Source organism: Artemia franciscana, chromosome 21 (genome assembly GCF_032884065.1).
Source record: "Artemia franciscana chromosome 21, ASM3288406v1, whole genome shotgun sequence".
Classification (NCBI taxonomy): domain Eukaryota; kingdom Metazoa; phylum Arthropoda; class Branchiopoda; order Anostraca; family Artemiidae; genus Artemia; species Artemia franciscana.
Genome location: NC_088883.1, coordinates 21,016,251 through 21,028,392, shown reverse-complemented (window position 1 = coordinate 21,028,392; position 12,142 = coordinate 21,016,251). Strand labels below are relative to the sequence as shown.

At 34.8% G+C, this 12,142-nt stretch overlaps 1 protein-coding gene and 1 long non-coding RNA gene across 2 annotated transcripts in view; one reads left to right on the top strand and one right to left on the bottom strand.

The window, feature by feature from the left end:
* Positions 1–11,098, top strand: part of LOC136041004 (integral membrane protein DGCR2/IDD-like) — a 52,008-nt gene extending 40,910 nt beyond the window's left edge. The window contains exons 6-7 of the mRNA XM_065725500.1: positions 234–387; positions 3,917–11,098. Coding sequence (XP_065581572.1) covers positions 234–387; positions 3,917–4,091 — 329 coding nt within the window. The 3' untranslated portion in view covers positions 4,092–11,098. The remainder of the gene's footprint in view (positions 1–233; positions 388–3,916) is intronic.
* The window catches only part of LOC136041005 (uncharacterized), a 73,045-nt gene that overhangs the window by 866 nt on the left and 60,037 nt on the right, over positions 1–12,142 (bottom strand). The window contains exon 3 of the long non-coding RNA XR_010620935.1: positions 1–5. This exon is cut by the window's left edge and continues 866 nt beyond it. This is a non-coding gene — a long non-coding RNA (uncharacterized LOC136041005). The remainder of the gene's footprint in view (positions 6–12,142) is intronic.

The following is a 12,142-nucleotide window of genomic DNA, read 5'->3' as shown; positions in this document are numbered from 1 at the left end:
GATATCTGTTAAAAAGAGTAAACATTAAAATAGTGCCTAGTAACACTAGAAAAAAAAAATATTTGGAATATGATATACTTTTGCAAATAAAACTAATATTAGTCATTTCTTTGGAATCCTCCCCTTGTCATTTCTTTGGAATCCTCCCCTTGTCCTTCTACACCTCCCCGTCTTAGATAGATGCTCTTAGAATTTCTATTTAAGCTGCTTTAATAATAAATTATGTTTTTTAGGTCTCATAGGTGTGGCCTCTTGCTCAACTCCTCCCCCGAGTTACTTTGACGTCATAGACTCTAATGATTCACGAGTGACTTCGCCATCTGCCTCCAGCCCAAATCGGGATGGGAGAGTCGTAACGTCGTTGCCAAGAGATACTAGCAGCTCTGAGTAAGTTTTGTAATTGAATGGGCTCTTGGAAAATAGAATGTGTTCCCCCCAAAATTGAGGGCTCAGAAAAACAGTTCTCTAGTTCTAGTCATAGTCAGTTTTTTGTATTTGTTTTGGGTTTAATTTATTCAATCATGTCCATTTTTTGTAGATAAGATAAAGGATACATTCTCCAACAAAAACTAAAATCAGAAAACAAGGACTGACCTTCACAAAGGTTCAAAGGCCTGTGTTTGTTTTTAGTTTCATTTATTGTATCATTTTCTGTCCATTCGTTTTAGGTTCTAAAATCACTATACTTTTTTTTTTAGCAAGATATATTTAGAGCAGTATTTTTTCATTATAAATTATTATTATATATTGGAAAACCAGTCATGCAAAAAAGCAAAAGACGAAGCAATAAACGAAAAAAGAAATACACACTGTGCGCGAAGACAAACACTTGAAAAAGAACACAACAAAAACATCTTAACCTCTTTCAAGCTGCATGGTATAAGGTGATGACACAGATATACAAAAATACAAAGTTTTGAACAAGACGGAGCAAAAGGGATAGAGAAAAAAGGAAAACGAACCAACAACAACAGGATAAAATACAAAGAAATAAGTGCATTTCATTTCATAATTAATTTTCTGATTCATATTTGTAATTATCAGTATGCTTTTTCTTTTAAATTTATGTACTTCATATCTATAGAAAATCATTTTTTGATTTGTCATCATGCATTCAGTTATAAGCTCCGCATTTTGAATGAATAAAAGATGTTGTTTAAATCAAACCCAGCATTTATAGCATGAAAAAACTATCGGAAAACACTTAGCAAAGTGCTATTACTACCCAGGCGTGTTATATAACGCTCATCTCGCTTTTCTACTGTATGCATTGGACTAGCTACTCCGTAACGTGTTGACAGAGTTGCATTACTGGTCCATAGAGGCAATCTAAGCAGATATTTTGTATATATGTAAAAACGCTTCTTTATGTCGCTGACATCTGTCTACGTGAAAAGAGACCAAAATGGGGCCAGCGCAAGCAAATGGGGAGCTACAAAAACATTATATAAAGTAGTAAGGATGCGACGGTTGAACTTGAACTTCAGCGCTACCAACAGGCCATATGCCTTCCTAGTTACATATGCCTCCCTGCAGCACCATGCCGCCTTAGACCAACATAGCTACGCACGCTCCTCCTTCGTCCCAATCAATTCGAAGTTTCCCTCTTTTCACCCCCCTAGAGCTCTTTCCTTTAAATCTCTCCTTACAACATTCTCTCTCCCCATTCGGGGACGACCTACTTTTGTTTGGCCCTAGATGGTTGGACGACAAGGATAATCTTTGGCAATCTGTCATCGGCGGACAAGGATAATCTTTGGCAATCTGTCATCGGCCGACAAGGATAATCTTTGGCAATCTGTCATCCTTCACTGCAGAATGTATCTAGCCTTCTCAACCTTTTTTTTCATTATAGCGATAAAAAGGGGGATTTAACCATGTTTTCGGTACTTCTCTTACTGTTTGAGATATGGTCAGTCAGTCGGGTACCAAAAACAGTCCGTAGGCAATTTCTCTGGAAAGCATCTAGAAAATCCTCTTCTGTTTTTCGTAGCGTCCAGGTTTCCGAATCTTGTTTGTAAAACATGACCTAACCATCTTAACATCTGTAAGAATTCTTGCTAAATTATGTATGGGTTGTTTACCATGGATTAAATCTCTTCTTGGTATAGCCTTGGAAGCGTTTTTGTTTGTAAAACATGACCTAACCATCTTAACATCTGTAAGAATTCTTGCTAAATTATGTGTGGGTTGTTTACCATGGATTAAATCTCTTCTTGGTATAGCCTTGGAAGCGTTTTTGTTTGTAAAACATGACCTAACCATCTTAACATCTGTAAGAATTCTTGCTATTAGATGTATGGGTTGTTTACCATGGAATCAATCTCTTCTTGGAATAGCCTTGGAAAAGTTTTTGTTTGTAAAGCATGACCCAACCATCTTAACATCTTAATACCCTTGAGTTAAAAGTTAATACCCTTGATTTGCAATGGAAGAACTACAAAAATAAAGGAAGTGGTATAATTTAAGTTGAACGGGACCTGGCTATATGACCCTGAATTTGAAGATTAGCTTACCCATTTCGGTGCAGTAGTATTAGATTAGTTGCAGTAGTATCACTACAGAACTTTCCGTTTGTCTGAAAGAGATAACATTCTCATGGATTTGGTAACAGAAATTAGATTTGAAGCCAAATTTGATGCCAAGATTCTGTTGCACGTCTAAACCCCCCAAAAAATCAGTTAAAAATAATGTGCAAAAATTCTATTTTGTTTTCCCTTTACATAGTTTTGTGATATAAGATTGGCTATTTCATACTTTGTTTCCAGTGCCAAGTTTGTATAAATTACAATTTTGGATAAATTTTCAACGTTGAAATTTTCAATTTTTTCTGTGTTATATTTTCGAAGTTTGAAGAGGGGTTTTCAATTTCCGTTTTGTATTACCGAAGTGCCATTATTCTTCAAATAAAAACTTATATGTATTGCATGCAATACGAGGAGGAACATATTAGCAACGTCGTGTAAGGATATGAGAAAAAGGTTGTCGACTTTATTTAATATTCCTGTTTAGTATGAATATGAGAGCTGAGATAAGATGGTTGTATTCGGACTGGTTGTGGTTTCGTAGATAAGGCAATTGTTTGTTGGGTTGAAGGAGTAACCCCGTAAAATGGATAATTTTATTGAACGGTCAATCGAAGTTACTAAATTCTCCTATAAAGTTTTTTGCTATGTACAGGCTGGCAAGGCCGTATCGAGGGGGGGTAGGGAGTTTGAACCCCCCTGAAGTGTTTGTACGACTCGTAAAAACATAATAAAATTAATATAAACAAACTGTTATACGTTTTTTGAATTTTTGTAAACCCCCCCCCCCCCAAAAAAAAAAAGATTCTTTTGTTACTTTGCCCATCTTTATCATGCCATTTCCTTATTATTTTGTCCATCTCGTTTTTGTTTCGTTGAAACAAAATTACTAGCGCCTGACCAAATAGACTTCTGTTTTGTTGATTGTATCGTAATGTGGTATTATGTTAAGAACAGAAAAATGTCTAGTTTTTGCCCTGACTGAGCTCTTCAGCGGGTCAAATAATGACTGAATGGTGCTCTGTAGTTTTGTAAGGAGTTGTTGGTTAATGGTCTCGAAAAAAGGGATCCGCAGTTTTGGCCTAATATGCCTACACTCAAGTTCGATATTTGTGGGTTAAAAGTGTTTTTAGTACGGGAGGATGATCGAAAAGTATGTTTTCAGGCCACAATATTTCCTGGGGATTGTCCTTCGTACCAAACTTGGGAGAGAGTCTGCTCACATTTCCAGCATTTCTCTTGTGCCTTTTTATCCTGACCTTTTTATCCTGGAACTATTGAGACTTACCTCTTCCCTATTAATTTTCTGTCACTAGTTATTGGCATGCCAGTTATGCCTTTTAAGCTTTTTATGATGATGCATATCTTTTAATTATTTTCATTTTATATAGGAGGCGTAGAGGGGAGTGTGCTGCCAGTTTCAGTCCTTCGCAGCGTTTGAGTCTTCAACACGAAATTGACGTACCAGAAGAGGTACTCGTTGACAATCCAAGGGATTTAGAATCAACAGGAAACGGTCAATCATCATTTAGTCAACGAAACTCTCCTGGGTCTACTGATGTTTGAGAGGGTGTAATCTATATGTGGGATCTGTTTAGTAATTCCAGCTTTTCTTCATAATCAGGCTTTTGTATTTGAGATTTTGAACGAAATCTCTGAAGCATTGTTGTCTTTCAATTCTTATATAAAAACCTTCAAAATCATACGAAATTAACGAAGTTATTTACCATCCTCCGATGAAGCCTAAATACTGCATTGTACGAATGACGTGTGACCGATGAACTTACTGAATTTACGGATTCTTGTTAAATTGCTAGATCTAAATCAGGTGTTCTAGTATGCATCAGTACTGATGTCTACTCAGTAGGCAGTTATTCATCTCAAAAATAAGTTTGGCCGGAATTCGACACTAAACTTATTTCTAACGAATTATTTTATCTTGAAACGTTTGAAAAACTTCATAAATCTGTCAAACTTCATAAACGGGCAAAAAAATCTATCCACTGCTTACTATTTTCGACATATGGTTGCAGAGTTGAGTGATAAAAATTCAATCAAAAACTTCATAAATCTGTAAAACTTCAGAAAAGGGCAAACAAATTTACCCACTGCTTACTATTGCACAATTGACCATATTGACTATTGACCATATGATTGCACAATTGAGTAACACCATGCTTGGCAATAGGGGGTGCGGGTTTTATCCGCGCTGCTGCAAGTTTGGGCGTCGAGCCTGCTACCTGCTATCCCTGTAAAAATTCCCAGCAGCGGATTCGATGGTCGATGTGCCATCAATTCGATGTGCCATCAACAGTTCTGAAAGATCTGTTTTATGCCTTGTTCTTGCCTTAAATCCTGATCGTTGGATCGACATGTGCAGTCTTGTGTGGGATTAAATCAACCTGTACAGTCTTGTATGGGATCAATCCCACTTCTTTTGAAAAATGAAATCTGAACATTTGGGTCTAGGAAAGTACTATTTAAAGTGTATCCCCAGGTCAGGGAAAACCTCATTATGTCATTTTTTTTCATTTCGGGCAAAGATAATTACCGAGCCAACATGTGCTCATCCATAAACTATTTCTACAGAGTTATCATTTTTTATATATATTTTGTGGCATGAAGCCAGGTATTGCCAAAATGGAAGTGATTTTTTGTCAAAAATTTTGGCAGTTACTCTTTTTTTGTAATTTAATATAAATCAGAGGACACTGCATAGAAAGATGTACTGCATAGTGTACATGTGGAGATTTTCTAAGCCCTCTATTTGTTTTTCTTTTTTTTTTTTAGCTTGGCCTTCTAATTAAAATAAACTACAGGTAATACATATTTGTTTGGGACGGGGGTCAGTGGCGTGACTCTGTAAGCTTAGCCAGAGTCGACCCAGCTCTAAATGGGTACCTGGAGAAATCTGGGGAAGGTAAACAGGAAAGGTTTGCGAAAGCACAGGATGGCTGGCCCCCAACCCCCCATTGCACTTCCTGGCTGAAGGGCCAAGAAACGGAGATCAGCACCGCCGGTACGGACTGTAAAGTCTAATGCCGTATCCTTTACCTTTAATACATATTTGTAGTCGTAAAAAAATTTTTGGCCAGGATATAAAGAAAAACATTAGTGTATACCAGTCTGAACCTGAATTTTGAAAAAGAGGCCTCTAGGTTTTCAAGTTTCATATATTGCTAGTGTAGGCCATAAAACAGCGATTGTGTATCTGCCTTGAAAACAAGAATAACATCTTTTTCTTTTGTCAGAGATGTAACATCCATATTCCTGTCAGTGTTGCCCAATGAACCATCAAAATAAATAAGCAAAATTAATTAGCCATTTCTGTTTATTTTGTAAGTTCCAATCCCTATTGAGGTCATATAAGACATGAAATGAGGTAGAACATTTTACCTCTCGTCGAAAAATTTGGAAAATTTAGGATTTCAACCAAATTTAGGATAATTAATCTTTAGGATTTAAATTTAATACAATACAGTTATGTACAATAATATTTGATCAATTCTATCAGTTGACTATTTCTACTAACTGGGATTATAGTTAGTCTCTCGTTGGGGTCTGACCATTTATTTTTCATGTTCTTTAGAATATAGTTTTAGATTCAATTCTTACGGATTGTCAAATGCACCATGACTTCGCAACGGCTGTACAAATGCACCATGAAACGGCTGTACATTTAAAAATCTAAAGTTTTATTTTCATGAAAATTTGGCAAGACTGTTTCTGTGTGAATTTAAATATTTTTAGTTATTGAGATGAGACTAGAACTTGTTGTTCCTCTGACTAAGTTTAAGTGCATTTTGAATTGTGTGGTGTTTTTTTTTGCCAATTGTTTATTTTTTGATTTGTTAATTTCGTTTATTTAAAATAATGTTGCGCCCACTAAAGAGATAAAAGTGTTTCTTCTATGTGAAGGAGTTTGTGTGTTTAGTTGTAATAATGTGCATACAGACAACAGGGAAAAGGAGAGATGAGGCCAAGTCTCTTAATTCAATGTCTATTTTAATGACTTATTAACGTAGTTTTCCTACTTCTCCTTTACTCTTTTGCAATTCTATTTTCTTTTTCCCATTTTTGGTTTAAGTTTAGCTGTATTCTCGGTTTTTTACGTTATGTCTTTGATTTGTTTTCATTTGACATTTTTAATTCTGTGTCATTCAAGCCCATTTGCTATAAGATGTTTTGAACACCAACCTTTAGTCCGTTCTGGAGTGAGATTTGAACTGATACTATTGCTGAATTTTTTAAGCCCATTTAACTTTTGAAATCAGGTAGTACCATAGTTTGAAACATGCTAGCCAATCAGAATTTCCTGAATTCAGAGAATTCCAAATTGGAAGCCCTCAGCTAGTTCATTTGTTTGGACTTCAGTTTTGCATTGATCTTCTTTGGACGGTTTGTGTCAGTGGGAGGGAGACTTGTAACCCCTAGCTTTTTTTTCAAAAGGTTTTTTGCCTTTTTTGGGGGGTATTTTTATTGAAAAATGTCTTTTTCAATGTATTCTCAAAGAAAAGGTGAAATAACGGCGAGTTTTCCCCTCCCCTTAATTTTTGTAAATTGATGCCACTCTCCTGGACTCGAACGCCAACCGAATCTTTATTAATATATTAAATTTATTAATTTATATATTATATATTTATATATTAAATTTATTAATTTATTAAATGGACTTAAATTCAACTGCTTTCTATAAAAATGAGCTTAGAATAGTATTAGCTAAATCTGAATGTCAGTATAAGCAAAATATTATCGTGAATCGGCCTTCAGCAAGTTCCAACGTACGATATACGTAGTTTTTTAGATCTCGTGATTATATGTGTTTCAGTTAGTCCTTAAACTCTTTGCAATTTTGCGGTTGATTTTCAGTTCTGGGTGATGAATTAAGCATGTCGTGGGACATAGATGTCTATTGTGGCTAATTTAGCTACTTATGGCCACCTGGTTTAGCCATTGTGGTTAAATACATTATGGTTAGTGTAGTTGAAAATGAAACTTTTACAAGACCATGTCTTGTATGACTGAATACTTGAACTTGCGTTTATAAGCGACTTAAACCATAGTTTGCAAGAGACCAAACTTTTTTTTTGTCTAGTGTTAGAATCTTTGCAAAAGGAATTACTTGAATTTGCGTTTATTAGCGACTTAAACCATAGTTTGCAAGAGACCAAACTATTTTTTTTTTGTCTAGTGTTGGAAAAAAGTTGACGTTACCATCAATCTTCAATTTTGAGTAAATTTATTGAAAGGTCTCATCTCTCTACATCCTTAGTAAAAACATATTTACCATAAATTAAATAAATGTAAAAAATAATTAGCGAATATTTAATTTTACTTTGTGATGTTGAATTTAATCTCTGCAAAAGGAAAGAAATTTTTCAGAGAATCACAAAAAGCTGGAAAATAAACTAAAATTTATCTAGTTTGCTCTAGCAATTATTAAATTCACGAGTTTACTTTAAAAACTTGTTGCTGAAAATACCAAGTAATTTTCTATAGTGCACTTGCTTGTGGTTTTGGAGTTGGGAGTAGTAGTAGGAGTAGGTTTAGGAGGTTAACAATTATAAAAATAATAATTTAGATATTTAGAAAAATTTAAATTATAATAATTTAGTTGTTGCACTATTATTAATACCACTCATTGTATGTAAGCGCCTTAAGATTGTTCATTTGTGTACGTTTTTTCCTTAGCAAACCTTATTCGAAGTCTGTTCTTGCCTCCCACGAAGCCTCTGTTATTGTCTCCCTTATGAGAAGCCTCCCTTGAGAATCTTAATTCTTTTGAAATATAGCTTTTGACCTATTTTTATTTAATTGTTGAACGACCTACTTTCAAATATATTGATCAACATCATGTTAGATATGACCCAATGATTGTTATCGGATTGCTGTGCGTATTTTACGTATTCAAATCGCCGACTGATTTTGTCCAATAATTCTTTAGACTTTTTTTGTTTCGTAATTTGACTTAAAAAAGGAATTAGTCCCAATGTGACGGCGAACAAGTTATTTACTATCGATGTGGCAAAACCCTTGCAAGAAAAGCATAATCTTATGCGAACCAGCAGTGATGTCAATTCAGGGAAATTGAGGTGGGGGGGGGGGAATTTGGTTTTTCTTCAATGAAAATACCAAAAACAAATTTAATGAAAAATATAAAAAAAGGTTTTTTTTTAAATCTAGGGGGAGATTACCCTGGAAGAAACTCATGAAGAAAGAAAATAGGAATCGGTGTCGAGAATATTTCGACTTTCCCCTGATATTAAAGGGAGCAGCACATGCATGCATACAAACAAGGACTCTCGTGACGATTCGAAGGGTATCAAATATGTATTCTAAAAAATTTAACCTACAATTTGAGATTTGCTCTTTTTGAGCGAATAAACTCAGATTTTGGCTTTTTGTAATGCAATTTTTGGTGTTAGGCACTTAAAAATACCTGATTTACTCGTTTTTTGTCTAGTTTCATTGCAAAATTTTATACATCTGTTGAAACTGCATGGGAGGGGGAAAATGAGTGGCTTTGATCAGAAAAGGTCAAGTTGGAAAACGTTTCCAAATGAATGTACAGTGTTTATCTCGTACTCAATAGGAAATTTTACATTCTAGGGCAAATATGCCAAAATGTTTTTCTGACACCATAAACATGCTGTCAAGTATACTATTAACATCCAGTATACACTATATAAACATCCACTATCAACTATACACCATAAACATGCTGTCAAGTATACTATTAACATCCAGTATACACTATATAAACATCCACTATCAACTATACACCATAAACATGCTGTCAAGTATACTATTAACATCCAGTATACACTATATAAACATCCACTATCAACTATACACCATAAACATGCTGTCAAGTATACTATATACTAGAAACATCTGCTATACACTATAAACATCCTGTCTCAACCCTTTTTTGAAGGTTTCGAAAAGTATGTAGAAGAGCTTGTATCCTTGGTAATATTCTTCTGGAGGAATTGAGCGAATTTACTTGTAGGAGACAGTCATTGAGGCTAAGTTGAGATTTTTCTATGAAGATATTATTGTCTTCGGTAGTGCTATGTGCCCTACTTTTCCCATTTTGGCTACTTTTGTCGGTCGGTTAAAGGTAATTTTCATTTAGCCAAATGTAGTCAGCTGAATTTGCTTGTTAACTGCATCTAATATATCTTTCGGTAAGATATATCTAGTGTGGACGATAAGATATATGAATTTTTAACCGGTTTTATCCATATGTACCTAAAGTTTGAATACCTTTTTGAATAGTTGCATTTGCATTTCAGATTTGTCTGCCCTAGTCCTTCAGACGTAAGATTTCATCTCTTTGCTATTGTTTATTATGTGTCTTTGTTTTTATTCTGTACATTTTCATATCTATGTGTATATGGATCTCCGTTCGTTTTCTATTTTGTTTGTTGTTTTAATTGCATTAAAGTAGTTTGTCTCCAACTTTTTAGAACGAAGCAGAAATAAGATACTATTTGTTAATTAGTGAACTATGTGGGAAATGCTTTGAACTCAACATCGCCCCCTAAAATGTGATATCATAAAAAAATGATAAATATAATAAAATAACGATAAACGATAAAAATGATAAATATAATAAATAAAATAATAATAAATGATATCATAAAGAAATGATATCATAAAATGTGATTTTATAACAAAAAAAATGTGATATCATAAAAAATGTTACATCATAGTAGCAGCAATAGCAGCAACCTAGTAAAGGACGAACATGACCCGTAGTGGCCAAAAAAGCTTAAAACTGCTTAAAAATGGCGTTGGATCGAAAGAAGAAGTTCACCGATGGAATGACCTTGGCCAAAAACCCTATCCAAGAAAATTAAAGTCCCTTGGCATGAACAACAAGGAAGGTCCATTAGCTTGAAAAACAAGAAAATCTTTTTTTTTGTATAGGGAACATCTTTTTTTTTTCCTGCTACTAGTCTTGCACTGGAACATCATAGAGAGCTGTTTAAGGGCTGATTTTAAAGGAAGTCTCTAAATCTATCTGCTTTTTCTAGTCAAAAGTTCAACATTTTAACACATGAAAAAGTTCTTTAACAAAATCTCCTTTGAGATTTTCACGCGTGTTGGACAAAATCTTATTCTGGCTTTTGTTTTTAGACGAAGAGGTTAGAACACTTCTGTGAACCTCAGCATAAACTAAGTGGAATAGCAAAAATTACATTTCTGTTCATGATTTTCATAAGTTTTCCTCATATAAAAAATCCTTACTATAATTTTCCACCTTTTTATGGTAAATTTTAAATAACTTCTTCTTTGCCCCTTTTGGAGCTTTATGTCCCTATGTGTTATGGGGGGGGATATGGGTTAAGAGGGGCTCTCGTGACAGTAATCAAAATCACAAGTTTTGAAGCAGTACGAGAAGATGATGATTATTTTCTAGCAGTTTCATCTTGATGAGTGCTCTGGCTAATGGTCTGACCACCTTCTAGGTACCAAGTTAATTTTTTAGCACATCCCCGCAAGCTCCGCTTTTGTTGTGCTGTTATATAAAAAGGATTATTTTCAATAAAATTGTCCTACTACTACTACTACTACCCTTCATTGTAGTTGCAGGCCATCACGAGTATGCAAAATCTCTGATAGAGTACATCTTGGAGACGAGGAACCTGCCTGATGGAGTGCAAGACTTATTTGAAAGAGGTCTATTTAATATGGAAAGGCGACCAGGCTCTTTTAACCCAGATCCCATATGGAACGTATGAAATAGGGAATTCTGTGAAAATCCCACAGTTGCCACCTGCATCAGAAGGACAAGAAACTTGACTACTTAAACTTTGCTTAGATCCTTAAATCAAAATACACTTTTGTGATAGAAAACATCACGGGGTCACTACTATGGTTTGCTATACTTGGTCATTGCCTTTTCATAAACAGCGTAATTTTTCGGATCCTTTTATTTTTAATATAATGTGTTTACGAATATGCAAGGCTGTACTCAGGGGGGAGGTGGGTTCAGGGTTTGAACACGAGAAGCGTTCAAAGCTATGCTTAGCCATTGCCTATTTACAAGACAAACCTAACTCCTTAAAAGAATTTGAGAATTCCTCATGAAGATAAACGGTGCTTTCAGGATAAAGCGATTTATTAAATACTCCTACCTACGAGCTTACTGTTAAAGTAGTGATAACGGCCAGTGTTTACACGTATTATTCTTGTCATGTCAAAGTTCTCAATTTTTACAAAGAGGGTTAATCTTTTTTTTGAAAAATATTGCCTTGTTGCCATATCGAAACAATTCTGAATAGACTGATGGATGTCTGTTTCTTGACACTGCTGCTATATTTGCATTGTCACTTATCTTTATTCTTGGGGAACTTCTGTAATTACTTTAGGACTTCTTTAACGGTCAAGAAGCTCTTTTGTTTCATTCCTGTTAAAGAAATTAAATTTAAAAAAAAGTTTTGTCAACTGAAAATAAGGACCAACATTAAAACCTGAAACGAACAGAAATTGTTTCGTATATGAGGGGAGTCGCCCCTCGTCAATACCTCGCTCTTCTCGCTAAAGCTTTTTTTTTTTTTTAGTGCTTCAACGTAGTTTGCTATTCTAATTAAATGGTCCTTGTGTCT